The sequence below is a fragment of the Lonchura striata genome, chromosome 5, assembly GCF_050655825.1.
Source record: "Lonchura striata isolate lonStrDom1 chromosome 5, ASM5065582v1, whole genome shotgun sequence".
In the NCBI taxonomy this organism is placed as follows: domain Eukaryota; kingdom Metazoa; phylum Chordata; class Aves; order Passeriformes; family Estrildidae; genus Lonchura; species Lonchura striata.
In genome coordinates, this window is record NC_140707.1 from 41,557,110 (window position 1) to 41,582,238 (window position 25,129).

The window sequence follows — 25,129 nt, forward strand, 5'->3', positions numbered from 1 at the left end:
CAATTAATTGAATTTTCCCATAAGCTATCAAGAATTCACATTTTTCATGAAAGTGGAAAAAAACAGTATTATAAAAAGTGGTTGCAATAATCCTTAAAAATAGGACAGTTCCTCTTTGTCCAAAACATAAGTACTTCTTAAGATATCTTTTTTGTACTAGTACTCTTAAGCCTCCTTAAAACTAGTGGCAGTACAAAACAGTTTCAAAATAGAAACATTTTAAGGAGCGATTTTCATTTAACTAGGAAAAAAAAAGCACGACAAACACACAACAGCAGATGTGGTCAAGAAAAACAAAGGGCATTACAATAAATCCTACTGCTTGTTTAAAAAGCATCTACCTCCATATTGTTTTAATATTATTTATTGTAAAATAATACCTCAGGTGGTGGAGGGAAACAGCTCTGTAGACAGTCATTACTGAGCACACAAATTTATCAATCAACAGAGCCTGTTCTCTTCCTGCGTTCAACCCAGGACTCTTTCTGGTAGGTCTTACTTGCCCAGATGCAGCATTTGATTGGCAAAAGAGCTCTGTTTGAAGAGCTTGGCTAAATCTAGACCATAAGGCAGAGACACCACGTTAGCAGCCCCAGCTTGGACACAGGACTATCACTGAGGCATACATATGAAATCCTGATCAGCATCACTCACTCCATACACTCCAATGCCACTGTATAAGCTTAGGTCAGGAAATGCCAAGACACATACACCCAAGCTAACCTCACATGGTGCCACCTCAGCCATGACAGGGCTTGTTAGCTCAGATTTGCAGTGGTGCAAAGGCATGTAAAGAACCTTCAAGCTCCTGGAAGAAACACAGTCACATTCACACAAAGCTGAACTAGTCATTCTGTTTCAGATTTTTGCTGGCTTCCTAGGGCTCCGCAATTATCAAAAGCAGTGGGAAACTGTTTCCACAAAATGATCTGGAAATGTACCATAGGTCTTTCCAGAACACTGAGCTGCCATCCACAAAAAACTGCTGATATTAAACCCTACACAGCAAAGTGCAGAGTCTAAAAACAGGATTTCCAAGATTGTTTACGTTTCGTTCACTGCTGTCGCCAGCGGTAGCAGTGGTGAAGGTCTCAGTGGGACAAGTTTCACTCAGGTGTCATGGGAGGAGAGGAGATCTCACCAGAACGCCTGTAGCTCATGAAACAACTCTAAATGAAACAGAGCTTTATCCCTTACCCCCAGTCTCTAAAATCTTTCCTTTTCAGAGTTAAACATTTTTCCAATGCTTTGTTTATTTTAGCATTATGCTTACAAACTGTGCCTATTTTAACAGCTCTGGAGCTGACCACTTTTCATGCAACTGGCTCAAAGACATGGCATCATCAACCCATCTCAGAGTTCATTTGTTTCCACATCTGTTCCTAATGCTTATGAATAAACTTTGAAAATAGGAACCAAAGCCTCTTGTCATTTCTCTTCTTTCCAGGGAGGATCCTGGAACAGCTGTAAAAAGTTGGAATTGAGCCAATTATCTCAGTGAGCTGTGAAAAACCTGGTTATCAGTTTAAATGTTAAGTGTTTTCATCACTCACTCATTCAACTAATTATTAAAATTACAATCGCAAATGATTCCGGAGTACTACAAGTCATGCTTCATATACCACTTGAAATATATGCTCCACCAAACCTGAAATTCAGAAAATAAAAATAGGGAGGCTAAAAATAAGCTAAGCAATTATACCAGGAGTACACTTTACATTTGTGTACCTTTGCTGATGCTCACTTACAGAGTTTCAGCATTCAGGACTACCAAGTCTTGATTACAGGGTGAAGTTTGCTGTTCATCCTCTTTCTGGAATCTTGCTATACTTTTACAAACGGATATTTTTAACAGCTCTATGCTATGTGGCTAATCACAGATTGCATATATATATATATATTTTTAGTTTCAAACTTGCTTAATTTAGTAGCAGGTATAAGGCAATGATAGAAGTGCTTTCCAGCCCTATGCAGCCCTCATCTGACCTATGGCCAGAGAACTGTAGCCCAGCTTTTCCTTCTGTGAATGGTCTTCCAAGTGTTTAAGCACATTTGCTCCTACCATTCTGTTTGTAGTGGACTCTTTTTTGAGCTACCATATTTTAGCCATTCAACTAATAAAGAATGAAATTTTGAGCATGAAGTTAGAAGTACTGATTCATTAAGTAGCCTACATTATTTCTCCTGTTTGTCTTTGTTACCCAAGCATAACTTTTGACATTATCCTGCTGCCGATTTATTTTACTTTGTCTTTCAGGGACTCAAAGTCACTTCTATTCCTAAACACCTTTGCAATACAGAATATTGTCATTTTATTGCTGTTCATGTTTGTTAGATGTGAATGAATACATCATCTTTTTATTATCCTGAAAAGGGAAAAAGATTATATATTCTGGAAATAATCTTGTCACACTGATATTTAATTCTTAACTTTTAGTTCCCTCTGTTTGCCGATTCCAAATCTTTAACTATATTTAACTCTAAGCCCACAGCAAGCAACAAAACGGGAGAAGTCTTTAAAGCCTATACAGCCTGTCATGTCTCATATGTTTGCTTATCCGGGCAATGAATCAAATCAATCAATCAGCTGTCAGGACCATACCAAGCCACGCTGGCACTTGCAGGAGAACGACACCCCATATGAACACTCCATATAAATTGCAGCTCCAAAGAAAGGCAGCAGCTGCCACGTTCGTAACGTGGAGCACCCTGCCAAGGGCTCTCCCTGCCTCTTTGCTGCCCTAGCACCCAGCCGAGGCAGCAGCCCTGCGAAGAGGAGCAGAGCAGCAGAAGGATCCTGAGAGGTTCCTGTCGGCAGAGCCCGCAGGAACAGCGTTCCCAGGCAATCCCAGAGCGCTCCAGCCTCCGGCGCCTCTGCCTGCTGGCACACCGCAGCACTCGGCATCCCAGGCTCGGATCCAGTCTCGTGTGTGCGTGGCTGGCTCAGTTAAGAGGGCTAAAAAGTTAGGATCCATTGTCTGGGCTCATTTTTTGCCACTGTTACAGCCCCATCAAGAATAATGTTCTCGTAAGTGTTCTGAAACTCCAGCTCATAAACGTATACTGGCTTTCCTTATTTGCTCTGAGTTCTTCTTGCTTGATCAACAATGAGGGGAAGGATGACTAGAAAGATAGAATTATCATTATTTTTTACTGCACCATCAGTAATCCTCATGGTTCACAAATGGCCAACAAAAATAGATACAAATGGTATATGCCATTGAAAAGTTTGCTGTCATCTTCTACCATTATATAATTACTTTTGTCCTTACTGAAACCTTTGAGCTGTTGCATTTTAAACCACCATTTGAAGATTACAAAAATAGTAATGTACATCAGAGTAATTTAACTGGGAAAAAAGAAAACACTTCTCTACCAAATGTTTATCTTTTTTTTAGTGTATTCTGAGACCTGTAACATTATTAAATTCTCCCTTAAATGCGCTGTTGAGTCAATGGCAAGCCCAATGGATTGCACAATTTCTTAGTTTATTTTGCAATTCTTCTTAGAATCAGTAGCCACTAAAAAAAAAAATAATAGAAAAGGTCTTAAAATTTATAGGTAGGCATGGCAATCATGTTTGCCATGCAGTTTTCATTAATTCCACAAATTATTTCTGTGTATTTACACAAGAATAATAAAAAATCATAACAGATAACTGAAAATGTTCCTAAGTCCCTGAAAGGAAATCTTAAATGTTTTAATGAAAACTATCAACATAATCACTATTAAACAACCAAATCCCATATTTGCAACTTCACCAGTTCCTTGAGAAAGGCCATTTTACTCCTCCAAAGAACTGTTCCATCAATATGGAGCAGGTAAGCAACTAAACTTTTAAAAGTGTCAACATTTATAATTTTCCACAGTGTATAAGACTTTCAGCATTTTTATGACAGAAAAAACCTGGCATTGAAACATATACACTAAACAATTTCTTAAAACTCTTCAGTAATAATGCCTGGTTTTGCCTATAAAAATTACTAAAACACTGTCCATCCATTTCTCTGCTGAATTCCCCTTTCCCCTTCTCATGTTTCCTTCCTAACACAGTTTTTCCAATCTGATGACCAACTTCGGGTGACTTCTACAAAATTAGAGCTGTCAAAGCTTGTAAATCATTACAGAAAATTAGAAACATGAAAGACAGTAGGGTAGGAAGCATGGGAAATCAATGGTTGGAGAGAGGAAAGGCAAATTGGCTGTTTTGTTCCTCTCTCTCTCTACAAACATTCATATGCAACCATTTTGAAAAATCTCATTGCTTTGCAAAATTTTATATACTTTTTCTATGATGTCAGAAATATCAGGGAAACCAAGATAGGGCTCTTATCTATTCTAGTCCATCACAAGTCCAGCAGTACACAATCATGCAACACGCACATTGCCCTGAATCACTGCAAACATAGGATCAGTCTGGAATTACTGTGTGACTTTGTGCTACCATCTTCAGCTTGCCAGTGTATTTATAATTTAACTAATTCCAAATACTGTAACACTGAGTAATACTGAGAACTATGCAAAACAATTACAAAACCAGAAAACACTGAAAACCAAGAATTATTTCTAATGTTTGACAACCCAAAATATTTTGGTGCAATTATGAACAGAAAGTTGCTGTTCAACTACTTAATATATACATATTCAGTAATGCATTAAAAAACTCAGTATCAAAAAGAGTATAATTCAGAGGGAAGTTAAAATGTATTATAGATAATGAGAAAAGTTCTAAATTGAGACACAAGCAGTGCTATTTTAGGAAGTGAACAGATGGCTACAGAAGAGCAGACCTAAAATCAAGAACAATGTATGGAGTCAGAGCAGGGGGGCTAGAACTAGAGAACTTGCCTTTCTTATTTTATTGCTGAAGATACTACAAATCTACAACAGAGGAGACATGAATTACATTGTTAGGTATTTTAATGACTTGCAGAGAGTTGTTGGCCATTTTCTTCCTCTTCTCTATACATACAAACATTCATATGAAAGCATTAAAAAACACTCATTACTTTGAAAAACTTCTTATACTTTTCCAATGATGTCAGAAGTACCAGGGAAACCAAAAATTTGGTCCAAAGTGTGGCTTACTTGCTTTAAAACATTTCTATATAAATATGTGTATTACAAACGCCTAAAGAATTTGCTAAAGCCAAAACAGTGCATACAGCCTACAACACTAAATTTTTACCTCGATGTCAAATCTTTAGTCTAAAATTTGTAAAAGCTATGAATAGCAATTAAATGTGCAAAACTCCCGTATGTCAACATTCTCATCTTACATTTCCAGAGAAAATGGCAGCACTTCCTCTTCTTCCCAAATACAAGATGTATCCATGCCTTAGAGTACAGGATATCTCAGTGGATTTAATTTAAAACCCCAATAATTAAATTTACTTTTCCTGAGGAAAGGCAACAATCATTGCTATTTTGTGTTAGTTATTAGCATAACCTTACGAATAACTTCTTTCTTCATATTTGTGAAATGGAAGCATAAAGTATTTCAATTAGAATTATGAAAATTCTTACCAAAACCAGCAGGTCTTGGTTTCTGAGACAAGTTGGTTAACTTATTTCTCCAGCCTTTTACAGTCCTTCTAGATGGAAGCATGACCCTCTAACATATCAACCACTCATCCCAGGTTTGTGTCATCTGCAAACCTGCTGCCAACATCCAGATTTTCAATGAAGATGTTAAACAGGGCTGGAGCTAGTATTGACCCCTGGGGTACACCACTATGTCACTGGCCTCCAACTGGACTTTGTGCCACCGATCACTACACTCTGCACCCAGTCAGTCAGACAGGAAGTTCCACATACTAAGGACATCAGATTTCTGTGTTTACATTTTAACTTTGGGTGAGGATTATACAGACTTTCATGTATCTTCTAAAAGGTCTTAATTTCCTTTTTTTTTTTAAAGAAATAAGCAAGACAAAATGGCTGTTGCCAAAAGAGATGTAAGAAATTTGTTCAAACTAATGCTCCCTAAGTGACTAAATGGAAAATTGCTTCTGGCACACAAGTCCAAAATCACTAATCCTAATCTATGATCAGTATATAATAAAGCTAACCTGAAATCTGAAAAAAAAAAAAAAAAAAAAAAAAAACAACCAAAAAAACCAAAGCTCTGTGTGACACAGAAAGTGGTTTTGAAGCCTACTTAACTTTCTGAAAGATGTAATCTGGAACCATTGACAATCCACAGTGTGTTACATACCCATTGCGAAGTGTCGGGATCCAGCCCCGCACGGCACTTGGCACCAATCAACAGTGGATGGGAACTGACTGTCACCATCATTTTATCATCCTGCTGTAAGACTTTCAGACCTTCTCTCTGTGAGTTCTCACAGGCAGCTCCTCGCAGCACTGATTCCTGTTCTCTTTCTTCCACACAGCCGGCTGACTCCTTCCTGTCCCTGTCACAGCCACCTAACCCTCACTGTCCCTAACACAAACACCCGACCCTTACACCAGCACAGCCAACTAACTCCAACTCTCTCTCAACCAGCTAATCCACCTTTTATAACACCCATCCTTATTGGACCATCCTTATTGGACACAGCTGTGCCCTATTAATGGCAGGGCTGCTCCTACTCCTTGGTAATTAGTACAGCTGCAGCACCTCAGGGGTGGGATTGCCTTCAGCACTATCTCTATTCTCTCACAATCCATCCTCCCACAGAGAAGGGCTATCCCTTAGCATTCTAAAGTTGAATTATTTTAAAAATTCACATGTAATGACACTAAAGCAGTGCAGAAAGGGTTAAACTAGCTCCCTGCTGATAATTATATATCAAATAAAAATATTAATGACTTTATACAATCATCTATATATACAAACATACTTTAGTAATATTTTGAACTGGATGGACAAACCAAGACCTCCTCCCAGAGCCAGCCAGACCACAGAAGTGGTGCTAAGCCTGAGCTGAACTGACAGGTCTGCCAAGGTCAGTTCTAGAACTGAACTACCACGTTAACACTGATATCAGCTACCTAGGCTGAAGGATGGACAAAGCAATTCAGGTGTACCTAAAATAAAAGTTGAAATATATCCAGCATGAATATTCAGTATTAGAGTGACACTAATCAGACACCTTGTTTTGTAGTTCTAAAGTAACTAAGTGCTATATTTTTCCCATCCAGCTATTTTTTTATGCAAGAAGGCATTTCTCTTTGTGTTGTAGAAACAAACAATGTGTTTATCTCAGCCTTGTTATTTCAGTGGCACATCCATGCTTGGAAAGGATCACCTCTAATTTATGCATTTTCAGAAGTTTAAAGGTTTCACATCTACCAGCCTGTTTTCTTTGTTTTAAGTACAGAACTGTAAAGAAAAAATCCAACAGATTTACTTCCTCAGCAGAGATTCAGAATTACCATGGTCTTGACACTTCTTGACGCTCATGGGGCGCTGAAAAGCTGATGCTGTACAGGACAAGCAGCTAGAAGCTCTTACAGCAGGCATGGGCAGGCGTTGCTGGGGGACACAGCTCTGCACAGCGTCCCAGCTGATGCCCCTAAGCAGCAGGCAGCAGCTGCCAGAGGAAGCTCTCGCTGGAGAGACACCATTCTGAGGCCAAACCCAACAAAATCCTGCCATTAAGCAGAGCTAAAAGAAAATGCTAAGTCGAGGAGACAGCTTCTGGCTTTTCCCATTTATTTTTGGAGGGTTCCTCGGCCTCTAGGGCCAAAGGCAAGGTGATTGCAGTATGATGTGCAGCAAGACACCCTGGGAAGCATGAAATCATTAAAACACTCCTTTAGACAGAAGGAGAAAAGATGAGTGAGTACAAATTCTAAGCTGAAAAAAACCCCTCCTTATAGAACATCTTGATTACTGTAACACCTAGTCACTTTCCAAAAGTCAATTCAGCAACATGCTTTAGAGTCTTCCTGTTTTAATCCACATCTTTTTTTTCCCCAGACATTATGCAGTTTTAAGGATCTCTTAAGATTACTTTGTTCCTTGTATTAATCCTACATTACAAAAAAAAAAAAAACCCAAAAAAAAAAAAAAACAACACCACAAAACCAAAAAAAACCCCAAAACCAAAACCTTCCAACAGAAACAGAGAATGCAGATGTTCATATCTGTAGCTCTCATCTGAGAATTTGCTTCATAGCCTTGGATAAGCACCTGAGAAAAGCCTGTGTGTGCAAACAGATGTTATCCTTACTGCACACACTCCACTGTGGCAAAGGAACAGTTATCAAACACACACATAATCTCTACACTTCAGGTGAGAAGCTAGGTATGCTGAGCTCATTCTGTCTGCATCTTCAAGTTGTTAAAGAGCCTTTTTTTTGAAGACTTGTACAGAGAATAGACTGAAAAGAATGACTGATCCTCACAGTCTTCACTGCATTATTAAAATGCTTTAAAGTAAACTTCCTTAAGGGCTTATGTCTAACTTTTCCAGACATTATTAATGCAATATTATTATTTGTCTGAAAGGCAATGAATTTCACAAAAGGCACACTGGTTACCACGATTCAGCAGTTTGCCTAACTGTGCTATGCTAAACAACATTAACATGAGATTACAAAATAGAAATCACTAATAAGAAATTTAAATACTTTAACCTTGGATGCTTGATCAGTTCTGTATGTAGAATTCAACCAATAGCACCTCCAGATGCACGTTCCAAAAGATTTTGCCGCTGACAGCTTTTATATCATCATCTTGTATTCACTGTTTTAGCCTGCTGCTGGTTTTCTCTAATCTGTTCTCTACCACAGTGAATTAGCTGTTTTCTAAAAAGGTAAGGTTAAAGGAGGAGGAAAAAAACTGGAAACAATGAAACTGCTACAGCACCAAAATTTTGCATAACAGAAAAAAAATGCCAGAGTAGTGCCTTGGATTTGATAGCTGTGCTTCAGAAATGCCTTTAATAAATGATTTTGCAGGGATTGAAATATTGCTTCTGTACTGTTTGAAGAACAGTAGTAGTCACAGTAGGACTTTAAATTCACCAGAGCTTTCAGAACTGCAAGTTCTCAAAAACAGCTTAGAAAATACAAGATGGGATACAGTTACTGCTTGTGTGGATCAATGTACAGGTAATGAATGCAGCACGACCTTCCTTAAGCTACATGTTTAGAGACAGTCTAAGGATCAGACACTACAATAAAATAAACTGAGTGAGCCATGTCACACAGTCAGTGACCTGGTACTCTTTGTTTCAGACTGAGTTGCCAAAGCTGTGGAGTTTTATTTAAATTTGTACAATGTTAGAAATAATGCATATACCCGGCAGACAGGCTCAAAGCCTTTTACATCTGTTCATACCTGTATCTGAGCAGCAGCAAGGGAAAGCTATCACTGAAGGGCCAACAGAGGCTTTTTCATCCTCTTGCCAACAAATGTCTAATCCACTGCAAAATTAAAATCTCAAACTGCATTAGAATTGGCTAGCTGCACCAAGATTTTCACTTGCAAAGTTATCACCAGGCCTTTTTCCTAGACTTACTGCCCCTCAGAAGAGATCATCCCCCTGCCCATGTCAAGGGAAGCAGTGTCTTGGGAGCTCCCTGGAAGACCCCTTGAGGATTAGGGATCCTGAGCTGGCAGTGCACACCCTGCTGGGCCTTGCACTTGAAGCCCACATGCCGGCACGAGCAGCGCTGCAGGGAGCCTGCTGGCGTGCCCCAGGTGGCACTGGTGATGACATGACAGAGATGCCATGCCAGCTTCTTAGGGAAAATGACTGCTTGTTACACAAAATAAAGGCATTGTGATAGGGAAGAGGAACTTATGCACAAACAGCATGCTGTGGGAAAACCCACCTGGGCTCCATGTGAGGCTGCGTGATCAACAGATTCCAAATCTCTGAAGGGACACAGGATTTAATTGCTGTGTTTCTCTTTTTATTCTTCCCTGTTAATAAGGCTACTGTATCATGCTGTTCATTGGCCAGCCATTCTTAGTGAGATCCAAATAGAATTTTACACCATGTCCCTCCCTCCCATAGTGCAGAATTAATACAAAAATGAACAAAAACAGCTGAGCTATATGGCTTCCATATTATCTGTTTCATTTTCATTACTATTTTTTCCCACTCTCCATTCACTTTACATTTTTTGGGCTATCATATTTATATATAGCTATGAATGCAACTTTAGATATGCTATATAAATACAATCTTTATACCAGCTATACAGTTTAATATATGTATATACAGCTTAATAGATCATTGTATCCTCCTGTATTATGGAAAAAAAATTACAATTATAACAATAAATATAATGAAGTTGGAAATAACACTTATTATTAGCATTCTATAATAATAGGGTATTGAGTTATATGTTCTTTAAAAGCATTTTAAAAATACAATAAAATTATGCATTGCTAAAAGAGTTACAATAATATACAACTGCTGATTAGATCTAAGTCCAAAGTCATCACCCAACAATTTTAAAAGTATACATTCTGCCAAGACATCAAGACTATGAACAAAAGGGTAAATCCAAGACAGTACTGTAAGACTTCAGCCAAAATTCCAACAGACACTCCGTTCTCTTCTTGTAAAGTCACATGTTGCAAACAACTACTTTCACTATCAAATGTAAACAAAACTTTGAGAGTAATCTCAAGAATATGTAAAACTCTGAAATCAAAGTGTTTATTCAATCCTATGCAATTAATTGTAGACAATTGTTTATTACAAATAATTTCAATTTTCTTAATAATGCTCATCAGAATATCCAAAACACCTACCACTATGGCAAAAACTCTAAAATAGTCATGGAAGGGAGGCATTAGCAGCTTTGCTTAATTATTACAAAAAAGGTGGAACACACACAAAAAAAAAAAGACAAATAAATTTCAGAAGAACAACAATTGTAAAAGCAAAGGACATAGATTAAGATAGGTTTCAGGATATACAGGTTCTTCAAAAAATTAATCTGCTAATGCCAACACTGTGAATTCAAACCTGACAAAAGTGGTATCTGCAACCATAATTATGATTACAACCTGTGTCATGAAAAACACTGAAACACAATTTCCAGTACAATAATGAGTAGTTCCATACCTTATAAACTGGTAAAGGGGTAAAAATAAGTAAAAAGAAGGCAGGAGATAGAGGAGAGGCAGGGGAAAGTAGTACAAAGTGGGTAAATCCAACACCAGAGGCTGTTTTTGTAGAGAAAACTCTCCCTTCTGAAACTCCTCATCTTAAAATAACAGCAGAGCTGGCTTTCTCACTTGTGTATGAATGACAACATTTATAATCTTACTTTACATGAATTATCTTCCCAAAGCCAATGGTAACTGCTCTCTTCTCTCTGTAAGACAACTCACAAAACCTGGTATTAGATGTTATATTTATGACTACTCAGAAAGGGACTAAGCATTCACACAGGCACACATTCACCAGTGCTCTAGAAATTAACATATTGCACCTCTGTAGTATATTTCTCTTCTAATTTTACAGCCTTTATTTCTTAGAACTTGGCAGGGAAAAAGGGGTCGATGTTTCCAGTCTCTCATTTGGTTACCATCAGTGGACTCATCACAGTCCCACCACTGCATGACCACCGGGCCTGCTCCCACCCATGCAGCAGATACTGTCCTCAGCTGAAAACCCTGAACGGCAGAACAACTTCAGAGCATTCAGACAGAGCCTGAAATAATAGTAACACACCATTTTTCTTCAAGTATGACTAAAGCAACACATGATTGGTTCAGAAGCAGAAGTCAACTTGATTTAAGTTGAAGTGTGAATGTAAAACAGAATAATATATAAATCATAAGGAAAAATTAATTCTGACTGCATTGACAGTCATGTGGTAAAACTTGAATGTAGCAGTTCAAGTTCATTTTTATCTTCATAATGCTAACTAGAAATATTCCAGCTTTATAGATCTCCCTGTACACATCTCCAGACTTGGGCAGTTAGAGAAGAACATTCCATTATTTCAACAATTATTTCAGTTTATTGCACTGAGTACAATATCTGATTTCCAGCATTCGGGATGGTAACACAGCCAGAAATAAAACCCTAAATGAATCCAATATTTAATACACTTATTATGTTAATTTAATTTAAAACGATACAGTATCTATCTTAATGTTTTTAATCTTTCCATATAAGCCTCAATAATTAATCAATCAGGAAAGCAATTTATCAGACCCAAATATTGGCCCACATTGCAACATGTCCAAAATCCAATTAAATCAGTGTCTCTACAACACATAGAATGCAAAGAAAGTACATGTGCAACTGTTTTAACTGCAGTGTGGTTTTCAGCATTTCATAATGAAAATGCTTCCATTTTATAGCCTTCAGTCTTTATATTCATATGCTTATAGCAAAGTCTACCTCATTTTTGTCTTTGAAAAGAGAACAGTAGGATTCAATTCACTACAATCTTTTGACTAGAGATACTCATCTCCTAAAAAGTAAGACCAGCAGATAAGCAATTAAGAGGTAAGCTTCTTAAGAGTAATAGTTACTAAAGTTAACAGATAGCAAAGGTTAAAAACAAGCAGTCTATAAACAACATGGTTACTGCTCAAATAAAATGGATTATTTATTCCAAATTTATTGTTAATACAGTTTAGGAAGCACATGTTTCTAACACAACAATTTGAAACACTGTTTGCAATACAAATTTGTTTCCAATTTCAGTATTTGCAATATATCTTTATTATTGAAAATGGATGCTGTTCCTAGCAGAGTGTTTGTAAGGACTGGCACAAATTCTCTGTAGAAATGAGAGAAAAAGAAGCAGTGTTCAATTTACAGAATTAATGTATGAAATGGAGGTAGGATTTATTTCCTATCACAGCAATCTTATGTGCTAACTTTATGCGCACTGTTTAGTGGTTTTAAAAATCATGCCTGCTTCTCATTGCCTTGTCCATAATGATGTATCTGATGATTTCAAATTTAATTTAAAACTCAGATTTAAAGAAAATAAATAATCATTTAAAAATGACACTTTCATACAAGACCCTTAAAATTTTTAGCAGATAGACAAAGATTATAAAAGAATGAATGTTCAATGCAGAAATACATCACAAAAAAACCCTAACCCAAACAACCCTCCTCCAACATACAGCTTTTTCAGTTCCTGTTGTAGGATACTCCATAACTGCATAACCACAGGTACATCCTAAACTTTGAGCAATAAATATGCATTATGGAGAAAGGAAATCCAAGAGCAACAGACATTCAAAACATTTTTTTTTTGTTTCAATGGTAGCAGTAAACAATTGTCACTGTAAGTCCTTTACTCACAAGCTCATACACATCACTATGAGTTCCAGCAATCCAGTTTTCTGAGTGCTCAGTGAAACAGTGCAATAAACAAACTTGATTTTTATTAAATTAGCACAAGTTTTCCATTCTGTGACATAATTTATCTTTTGATTTTTGCTAAAGAATTAATTTGAAAAGCATAAGGAGCCTTTGCAGTATTTTGAAAAAGACTTCTGTAAAAACAAGACATATAAATGTATTACTGCATACATCTCTCTCTCTTACCAGAAAAACTACTTCATTATACATGGCAGTGATTTTCCAAGAAATAACAGGAAAGGAAAATTATTTCAGATACATATTACACGACTAGAAGACATCCCAAAAGACAGAATACAGTTATGAGAGCTATACTAGGAAAGTAAAAATGAGAGCTTCTTGCTGACCTTAAAAATACAAAATGATCCTATAGTTTAATGGAACTGATGAAGTTCACATCTTCCAGTTACTCATCTCATTCATCCTCTTAATCTTTGCTTGCCACAGATTTTTTTGTGTACATGGTAGTAGCACAATTTTCCAGACATCAAGAAGGGATGACCCATGCCCAAGGGAGCTTAGACCCTGAAGACAGGCAGGCAAATCCACAGCAGTCAGGAAAAAAAAAATTAACAAGTCAAGCTAAATATCTACATTTGCTACTGGTATCACAACAAAATTGACCTGTAAGTTGTGAAGGTGACAAGCTGAAAGGGTGATGTCTGGAGGGGAAGAACAAACAGACAAATTCTTCTAGATTGTGCCACGCACTGATGCTGCAGAGCAGAAAGCAAAACTGAGTCTGAAAAGAGCAAGTAGGAAGATTGACAAGAGAAGCATAAGCAGAAAGTGATAGCTATATACTGCCATGCTCTAGTTTACCTTTTGTCACTTCTTAGCTCCTAAGTAATTCCTTCAATAAAGCCCTAGTAGCACAATAAATCTAAATCATTTGGGTTCTGTCAACATTCTCAAAACAGTGGATCCTTATACCTCAACCACACAAAAATGCTTATTTCAACAGAAAGGCCATTCTGTTTCCTTCACTGAGGATATCAATCAGAGAATGTGCTTGACTTAAAATGCAGTCCTTGCTGTGAGACTGGAAATCCAAATTAAATGTGTGTCTTATTTTTCTGAACTATTTTTTTTCAAATTTAATAGGTTGAGTGTTGTACAAACATTGTTATATAATTCTACATAGTGAATGATGCAACATACTGGGTTTTCACAAGGCAAAACTATGTTCCATGACACTCAGAAAACTAGCAGAAGGGATTTGCATGAATACCAGGTTTGTGCCACAAGTATAGACTCCTTGTTTGTGTCCTTAAGTTTTCCCCCTTAGTTGCCAATGAATCATGACTAAAGTCTGCTAACACTTTTTTTGTAAGATTTTATTTAATAAATATTTAGGAGTAAGATCAAGGCTCTGATCCAAAAATTTCTAAACGATGTTCAGATTTTCATAGTATTAATAATGTTGTCATATCAACTTCATGTTTGAATGAATTACAGATATGATATGATAGAATCACAGAATGTCTGGGGCTGGAAGGGACCTCTGGACATCATCTGGCCCATCCTCCTTGCCTCAAGCTGGACCACCTACAGCCCAGGACCATATCCAGACCCCTTTTGATTCTCTCCAAGGATGGAGAGGCCAAAACCTCCATGGGCAGCCTGTGCCAGTGTTCAGTGTCCCTTACAGTAAAAAATTGTTTCCTGATGTTCAGGGGGAACCTCCTGTGTCACAGTTTGTGCCAGTTGCCTCTGGACCCATCACTATGCAGCGGTGTGAGAAGTCAGCTTGGACTTCTTTGCACGGTTCCTTCAGATATTTAGAAAAATTGAGCCATCTCTTCTCCAGGCTATAAAGTCCCAGCTCTCAGCCTTTCCTCATCAAAGAGATGCTCAAGATCTGTAACCATCCTTGTGACCCTTTGTTGGGCTCTCTCCACTGGACCCACTCCAGGTTCCCCACATCTCTCTTCTACTGGAGAGCCCAGAAGTGGAAATGGCACAGCAGGTGTGGCCTCCCCAGTGCTGAGTAGAAGGGATGGATGACCTGCCTCAACCTGCTGGCAGTACTTTGCCCAGTAGAGCCCAGGCACCACTCATCTACTTTGTCACAAGGGTGCACTACTGGCTTATTTCACCTTGCTGTCTACCAGGACCTTCATGTCCTTTCTGCAAAGCTGCTTTCCATTTGCCTATAGTTTTTCCTCCCCAGCTGCAGCATTTTGCACTTCCTCACGCTGAATTTCATGACATTCCTGTGTGCCCCACTGTGTGCAGTACAACCCTCTGGCATACCAGCCACTCCTCCCAGCTTTGTGTCTACTGCAAACTTGCTGAGGGTACACCCTGCTTCCTTCTCCAGCTCCTTAATGAAGATATTAAACAGGACTGGACCCAGCATTGACACTGGTCTCCAACTAGACCTTGTGCCACTAATCACTGGCTGTTCTACCAGTTTTCAACCCAGTCGTTAAATCACAGAAGTTTATCACTGGTCATGCATTACTTGCTCTTGGTGAATCCATGCTGACTGCTCCTTATGACCTTCTTATCCTTCATATGCCTGTAAATTTCAACTAAACTCTCTTTACAGCCCCCTTTCAGAAGCTCAATCCAGCTGGAATGCTAATGTACCTTATATAGTTGTGAAGCCTTTAGAGCCACCAAGTGAGAGAAGCATCATGCGTTGGGATGCAGTAAGCAATCCTAATGCCATGCTCCAAATTTCAAAGGATGATATTTAACAACAGGTCATTGGGCTGCAGTATTTGTTCAAATCTGACCAAAGTGTTACAGTTAGAGACTTCTAACCAAGATTACAAGCAAGCAGGTATGTCCATATCCAAAAAATCCATTTTTCAAAGGCAATGAGCTAACAAGAGCTGATGCTAGGAAAAAAACATGTCTCTACATAAAAGAGAAATGAGACCCTCTATGCAAACTTAGGTCTCTTGCTGGCTGTACCTCAGCTCTCCTGTAGTGGCTTAAAAGACACCTCCCTCTTCTCTGCCATGGCTTCTGATATCCTCCTATTTCCATGCTATCTACTTTCAATTAAAGCTTTCCCAGCAGAGATCATGTGCCATGAGTTCATTTCTGATCTTAACTTGAACCACTAGGTGCTGCTGCAACACAGACAATAAATAATTACAGCATAAACTGTCCCATAAAATTATTTGGGATTTACACTGTATGTGACAAAACTGACCTTAGGAGAGATATGAGAACTCTTAGTACTGTCATCCTTTTGCCATGTGGCAACAGAAAATCAAGCAGTTTCCAGCCTGGAGACTGATCTTCTGTTTTTCTTGGACTACAAACTTTATTCACTGATCAGGATTCAAAAAGCAACACATGAAAATCAAGCATAGATCAATCTGTCTGCCACTGTGCTCTCCTTCTAAGCTAAGTGTATAATGACCAGAAATATTTAAAAAGCTCACCCTCATAAGTGAAATTTCCAGAAGAGCATGAAGCAAGTAACATGCTGAATATTGCTAGACAAGGTAAAACACTGGCAGCCTGGTCATCAGCCAGAACCTTTCCTTTGGAACTCCAATCTCTGAGAAACCCTAGTGATCTAACTCTTCCCTAACACAACATTTATCAGCATTACTAACTTATCACAGCTCACAGGACAAGGAGTCCCAGGATGAAGAATGCTTCTATTTGCATTCCCCCAGGCTGTATCAGGTCTATGTGGTTGTTAGCAGGTTTAAAAATCTAATAAATGGAGAATGGGCTGCCACTACCAGAATGGTTTGTCCAAGAAATTGATACTATTTGTCAGAAATGTTATAACACTAATCTAACAGGTATGTAAATATGATATTCTTTGTACTGAGTAACATTATCACCTCTTTTAACAAACACAACACCACCACTAAGTATAAGAGCTGTTGCCTTAGAAATCACATATATTTCTAATGTTTTAAGTATTACCCAAGAGTATATAAGCAGGCTACAGAAAAAATCAGTCCTACTCTAGCACAGTCACCAGTGTTAAATTCTTTTTATTGTCAAATTTTGATTGAACCCCTGGAGGTTCAGAATGAAACAGTTAGAGAACTTTAATGTGGATGAGAGTACTCCTAATTTCCTTGTAACACCATGAACTAAATTAACTCAAAATCATTCTATAAGGAAAGGGAAAACAATAGCGGATTATGCTTTGAAACCTCTTACATGCCAGTGAAAAAGTGCACAGCACACAATCATGCTGTCAACCCCCCCGCCAGTTTCCCTACAAGAAGGGGGAGGTTGGAAAACCATACAGCTTTGGGTTCAGCTGCCAGCTGAAACATGAGCAGAAATACAGGCTGGGTGGAGAATGGATTGGGAGCAGCCCTGCCCAGAGGGACTTGGGGGTGCTGTGGGTAGAGGCTGGACATGACCCAGCCATGGGCACTCCCAGTCCAGAGAGCCAAACGTGTCCTGGGCTGCATCCAGAGCAGCGTGGGCAGCAGGGCCAGGGAGGGGATTCTGCCCCTCTGCTCTGCTCTGCTGAGAGCCCACCTGCAGGGCTGCACCAGCTCTGGGGGGCCAGCACAGGAAGGACAAGGACCTGTTGGAGAGAGTCCAGAGGAAGCCACCAAGATGATCAGAGGGATGGAGCACCTCTCCTATGATGACAGGGAGAGAGTTGGGGTTATTCAGCCTGGAGAACAGAAGGCTCTGGGGAGATTGTACTTTGCAGTACTTAAAGGGGGCTACAAGAGAAACTGAGAGGGACTTTTTACAAGAGTGTGTAGTGACAGAACAAGGGCAAATGGCTTCAAACTCCAAGGGTATGTTGATTAGATATTAGGAAGAAATTCTTTACTATGAGAGTGGTGAGGCACTGGAAGAGGTTGCCTGTGAGAATCTGTGGTGTCCCATCCCTGAGGGTGTTCAAGGCCAGGCTGGATGGGGACTTTGAGCAACCTGGTGTGGTAGAAGGTGTCCTTGGCCAAGACAGGGAGGTTGAAATTAGATGACCTTCAAGGACCCATCCAACAAAAACCATTCTGTAATTCTAGGATTTCTCCTGCTTCCAACGTAAATTATTTTGCACAGGAAGAACTGAAGTCAGCTGTCATTTCTGGTCCTATATAAATTTTTATCATCTTGTTGATCATTTTTTGATACAATCTGAACCATTTGGCCCCGTAATTCAATTCATCTATCGACAAGGATGCATTGACTATTCTGAAGAATTTGATCCACAGCTTTCTTCCCACAACAGACAGGGAACAGTTGTTTAAGCAGTGATAAATGTAGACCCAACAAATTAAAAATTTTCTCCTGCATCCTCAGTCTGGGTCTTATGGCTGCTGAAGGACAAAGAGTTTCAGTGGAGATACCTACCCAGAGTCCTGAGATAAATTATTTCAATGGCCAATTACCCTAAGTATTTAATTCCTGAAACAGATTTACCTGGCCTTTGCTTATGTAGACTCCTGATGCAGACTGAATATCTTCTAAAAAAACCCTGGAAAGCAATCTGGAAACACTGGTCCAGGAGGACATGATTATTGTGCTCAGTGTAATTGCCAAGTGACTGATTTTAGGTTTGGAGTTGGGGTCTTTTCCTTCCAAGACTGTGGGACAAAATAAACAGTGTTGACCTGAAGCAGACTATTTCTCAAGGCTTTAAATAAAGGCTTACCACAGCCTAATTTTTAAAGTTTATTTTTTCTTAGTCACATCACACTGACAATCTACAATCATGTCACAATCAACACTTACTCACTCACTGCTCAAAAGCACTCTTCTTCTCTGCCATTTTCAGTTGATAGAAGAAATTTATTGCAACATTTTTCTAGATATCAAGTACGTTAACCTGCATTGTGCATTGCAACACCTTAACCTTTTATGTCAATCCAGGAAGACTTACGCTCTTCTACACAATATCTTTTCCCGTATCAGCGATGTTTTCCAGCTATTATTGTCCCAATGACAACACCATCATTATGCAGACCTAGAAGGACATCTTCCCAATGTTCCAACCTCTTCCATTTGTGTCACATTCAAGTACTTTATACACAACAAGATAAACCAGTAAACACATTCATACAAACTTTAAGTTTTGTGCTTAACCAATATAAAAACACTGTAACCAAGGGATGCTGCAGGATAAGGACCAGTGGCCTAAACCTGGCAAATTTAACTAAGTTCCCATGTATTACCATTACCACTTGTTTGACTGAAGATCAGCCACATTAAATCTAGATTTTACTTTGCAGGAAGAAGAAAATCCAGTCGACTTAACAAAAGAAAGCTTACCCTTAGTGAAATCTAGTTGTCAATGCTGAATTTCATGCTACTTTTTGTTTGCCTTCCTATTTTGAAATATTCTTTCATTAATATTTGAATATTACTGCCCTTTAGTTAATCTAAAATGCATGGTAATTCCACCCCTAGCTAAAGACATGCATAAAAATTTATTATTTTGTAGTTATATGGCTATGCGCCCAACTTATTAAAAATTCCCACTACTTACCTACAAGACTGAATGCATAAAAATGATTCTTTCTCTACTCCACTTCAATAGAAACTTCTGAGAAAAAATTTATATGTTTATGCTGCAGACTGCAATCATTTCAATCCTACGTGTGTCTTTCATCATCTTATTTTTGTCTAAAACAGTAAGTTTCTAAATGTGAATCAACATCACTTAAATAGTGCAGAAGAGCTCTCCTGGACAAGAGAAGAATTTGCTTCCTTGGAGCATTTATTTCTATCCTTGCCACCACCTTGCTACAAATCACTGGGCAAAGTCCTTTCAGGTGTGGTATCTGACATGGGCCTCCCTCTGCAAACAACCCTAAATGGCCATGGCATTTCAGCAGCTACAGTCACCAAGAAGAAATCACTGAAGAAATAAAATACATTACTAATATGAATAATTTAGAAAACTAGGCATTCTCAAAACTAGGAATGAGCAAACAAAATAATATAATGTTTTTGACCACAAAAAATTTAAATTTCCACTTCTCTGTTTGCCATTTGTGAAAAGGAGTAATACTTCCTTATATCAGAGATGACAAATAAATTTCACTTTCAGAAAAACTGATATGCTGAGATGAAAAATTATAGAAAATATACCAGCAAAACTTCTTTCTTTTTAACACAGTACTCTTTGAATGATGAAGGCTTATTGCTCACAAAAAAAATTTATCGCAATAAAGAAATGTATGGCTATTTATTTACAGCATTGAAGTTCACCAGGAAGAGAAAAAAATCACAATTACAGACTACATGATATTCAACCTTAAGAAGACAGGCATTTTAAATAGAGATTCTTATTGAATTTCATGTGATGAGGTTTAAAACTACAACATTTAACATAGCTTTTAAAAGCATAATTAAAGGCTGAATAACGTTTCTAGATTCAATAATACATGTCAGAAGTGCATGCACAATAAGTTTTATAGCATAATTTCATTTTTTTCTCTAATTAAGAAGAGAAACTTTGCATTATCTTTGGAGATTATAAACACAAAGAAATCCAAAGAAGCCTTGCTGGTTTTGATTAACATCCTTCTAGGTAAATATACTTCTGGTATCATTTTATGGATACTCCTTGTAAGATCTTCTATGGCAAAAATCATATTCATTTTGCCCTGATGACATTTTAATTTAATATTCAATTACACATTATATGTTAGAACTGCATGCTGCTTTATAAATCAGTTACCATGACTTTTGGTGAGGCATGAGAATAAGACTGGGTAGCCTTAGTTTAATAATACCTGTTTGCAGTTTACAAAACAGCTTAATGAATAGGAAAGTGGAAAACAAGACTAAATTAAAAGCAGTTGCTAAACATCTGTTATCTATCACCATACTATTATTTTCCCCTTATGTCTACACATATCTTAGAATGATTATTGGAAATATTAATTTCCTGGAATAAAAATTTTCTAAAGTACCTATCCAGTCTTGAAGGAAATGTTCAGATTAAAAGAAAATAATTTAAAACTATTTTTACAAAGAGGCAAAAACATATTCTTTATCATCTGCCTAAATCCCTAACAGCTCCCCTCTTCTCCTAAGAGAAACCACCAGGACTGTTTGTACACAAAGAGCTCTCCTTATCAGCCACATCACAGTCACTAGCAACTTAGTGTATCTCTACTTTCATCTCATGCACACATCCCTGGAGATCAGGACTGCAAAGGCAAACACTGCATGAGCAGTGCAGCAGTTCTGTGTAGAGACTGCAGGAGGATTTCCCACCAACAAATATACTGTCCTGTCTGAAAACAGCCTAAATACATCTCAAAGTAAAACACTTACTTGCAATATTCCAAATAAAAGCATCCCCAATTCAATGAGTTACAAAGAATGATTAACAGAAATTTTAGAACGATGCTCACATCTCTGAGCTAAGGTAAGATTTAAGACTGTTCCTAATCTTCAAGCAAATCTCCTTCTTTGCATGATGAATCAGATGTTGAGATGTTTCCCATCCATGGAGCTAATGAGTCTTTCCTATGCAAGACTTGCACCCCTACGCTAGCTGAAGATTTGATAGATTGTGATAAACATACATCTGTCTTCTTTTCTATTTGGATTAAACTACTCATTTTCTTTTTCTTCACAAGATTACTGACCACTGGCTTTTTTAAAAAGCATTTTTAAAGCACTTCTCCTGGATTACTTAGTGATTCTAGCATTCTGGAAAGAATAATTACCTTTTGGAAGCCTAGGTGCAATTGCCTTCTGTCGTGACAGCTACCAGAACCTTTTAAGAAATAAATATCCTGACATCCAACTAGATGAACCTGTAAGTGAACAGTGGCTTTGCATTTAAAGAAAACAGTTTTCTTTTCTACTATGGGCAACATTCAAAACTGAGTGCAAAATATTTGCATGATACAATTCCTAAAATTTTATACATTTCATGTTTGTATTTCATATAAAATCTTGCATTGTCACTGTTGAGCAACAAATGACAGATTCACTAGAAGGCTGGTTTGCACAACAGCAGCTTTAATACAAAAGCTTTCTTCTTTTATAGACAGCTTTGATACATTCTACTTGATCAGTTAATTAACAAAAAACATCTTCCTTAAAAACAGTCCTTGAGAAGAACAGAAAAACCGAGTAGGAGAACACTACTTGTAGGTTGTTTATACTAACAAGTTATCATCGTTTCTTTTTAATTCCCTAAAAAGTCTCTCAAGTCCAGTGTGAGAAGACAAATCTTGTTTTCTTGCTCTCTGACCTGGCTGTCACAACAACATTGCATGTCACATAAATTAAGAAACACACTTTATACAACCAATAGGTGGGATTAATACATGCAGTTATCACTGGATTTTAATTTAGGCCAATTACCAGGAAAACCCATAACTTTTGACTGATAAAGCAGAAATAGGCCTGAGATGATGCAACAGACATTAATATCTACCTTTGAAAGAAGAAGAAAGCGCTTAAAATGTCTTTCAACTGTTTGTATGTTTTCAACATGCCTTATTAAAACTGAATAAATACATCAGAGGTCCACATAAAAGCACACTCACTGAGAACTTATAATTTTATTCAGTAGTTCTGAACAGTCTCAGATATAAAACTTGCTACTGAGTCTTGAAAAATGCAGTTACTGAGTCTTCAAAAATGCAAGAGAATACTATTTCAGCCAGCTTAGACATCTCCATTGGGTAAAAGGTAAACATTTTTCTCACATAGAATATGTGTTCTGCATTAATAAAATGCTAAGAAAGTATCTTTTATTAAGTATTTGTGTATTATTATGGAAGAACCCAAATATCAATCTCTACCCTTCAAAATAACATAATTATTATGTTATTATTTTAAAGCGTTTCCCACCTACAAACTGTTATTCCAAAACACAATGGGTATTGAAAAACTGACACTTTGAGATGGTAAATATATTTTTTCAACCATGTAAGAAGCCAGCACCTACAAAATCTTGCCTTTTTAAAAACCCTGGTCACTTCAAAAGGAGTTTTTTTCAGAATATTAATAAAGTCAGTTGTAAAGGCAAGGTGTCAGTTTCAAAACATCACACATGCTACTACAAAAACAGTTCTTCGCAACATCAGAATCCTCTGAAGGCGATGGCTAAGAATGGAGAGTCTTTAGAGAGGAAGAAGTATAAACAAGCAATAACTTTCTCAAAGGGAACACTACCACAAAGTCATTCACCTTCCAAAAAGCTTTGCAAAGTTTCTTCAGCTAAAGGAGGTATGAAAAAGCAATGGCCCTGCCAGCAGTAAGTATTCTTGAATGGCAAGATGCTGTTTCCATTTTCCTTGCATAGGTTTGGTTCCATGGAGCACTGGCTTCATAAGCAAATCCTCACTGCACTGTATAACACATTGTATACACGACACGGGTCTAACACTGTCCCCCTCAGTCTGGGAAACAGAAACAAATTACTGCATCCTGTTAAGTGAAAGCCATCAGTTAGGAGAAAATACTGGGTTTTTTACCTCCTGTATACTTACACTCTAATTTACACCAAGGGGAACTCTGAATCATGTATCATATCAGATATGAGAATGTCACTCAGTGTGGTGAAAGAAATACAGATTTCTAGTTATGGGGTAGCTCAAACAGACACAAATCCATTTGGTAACTTGGACAAATTTTCTTTTAAATCATATAAATAAAGTGCTGTGAACACTTAGGAAAAAAATATCACCCCAACAGTTTTAAATATGTAAGAGGTAAGGAAATGGCAAGATCAGACTGAATTATATCTGCAGATCATCAGGTTAAAAAAATAATAGATTACTCTACCACCCATCTTGCATGTATACTTTGAACAAGGCTGGGAGTGGAGGCAGCCACACTGTGTGTATGCTGTGTTTGCTGACTAGGAAAACCAGAAGGCCATTGCCTTTGATGTTTCTTATACAATAAGAGTACTTCAGAATAATGGAAGTAAGACTTATTTGCAAAGGGTCCAGCTACATTCACAGTTTGGTTTTCTTTATTTATTTATTGGGGGGTGGGGGCGAAGAAAGAATCTATAATAAAATTAACTTCTCTAAATAGTATTTTATTCTTTCTTGTACAGTTCTTCAATAGAAGAGACTTTCCTATCTGGTCTAGCACAAAGGCTCTGCCTCACCAACACCATCACATTTTCCTAGCTTCCAGTCTTTTCAAGATGAAAGACAAAACCAATAATCAGACCCCTACCAAAATTTCATTGTTAAAAAACTTACCATGATTACAGAAGAATCACTAAGATCACTAAGAAGTACTTATTGAAGCTGAATGACAATATTACATTTTTGTAATATACTGAATGTTTGGAAGTGGGATACACAAAAAACTCCATATATAAAAATCACATAGACTCAAAAATTCTCATATTCTTCTAGAGTACATCATAAATGCAAATAATTGATCAAACCACTTTCAAACTTAGCCAATTCAGTCAATTTAAGAAACAGGAAAATAAATGAGAATGTGAGTTTTGATAAAGCAGCTGACATTTGCTTCAGTAATAGCAAAACTGTGTGTAAAGAAACAAAATTAACTTCATTCCTCAAAATAGCCTACTGCTATCAGACAGGTAGATCATAATGAACAACACACAAAAAGCCTTCTAGATGAAAGGAAAGCAGGATTTTATTAACAAGTAGTATCTCTCCCTCTCCCACCTTTAATTGGTGAAAACTGGAAAGGGGTATGTATGGTGCAGAGAGATACTGACTTCACAGGTTGATAAATTATTTTTAAAACTAAAGAAAAAGTACTGTCTTGTCAGTAACTAACTATCAACTATTTTATTGAGTTATTACAAACTGGATATACTTTTTACTAAATCTGTATTATTATAATGAGCTTTCTGCTGATCTAACTATAGCTTTATGTCAAATTTAGTTTTAGCTACCTTA

General features: G+C 37.6%; 1 protein-coding gene across 20 annotated transcripts in view; it reads right to left on the reverse strand.

Annotated features, from left to right (window-relative positions):
* The window catches only part of GPHN (gephyrin), a 269,974-nt gene that overhangs the window by 194,956 nt on the left and 49,889 nt on the right, over positions 1 to 25,129 (reverse strand). Inside the window, exon 1 of one of the 20 annotated variants that reach the window (XM_077784090.2) lies at positions 5,527 to 6,086. The exons of 18 other annotated variants lie outside the window; for them this stretch is intronic. In XM_077784090.2, the coding sequence (XP_077640216.2) occupies positions 5,527 to 5,608 (82 nt within the window). In that variant the 5' untranslated portion in view covers positions 5,609 to 6,086. Of the gene's footprint in view, positions 1 to 5,526; positions 6,087 to 25,129 lie in introns of those variants that run through there. One more of the 20 variants, XM_077784093.2, reaches the window with a different exon arrangement.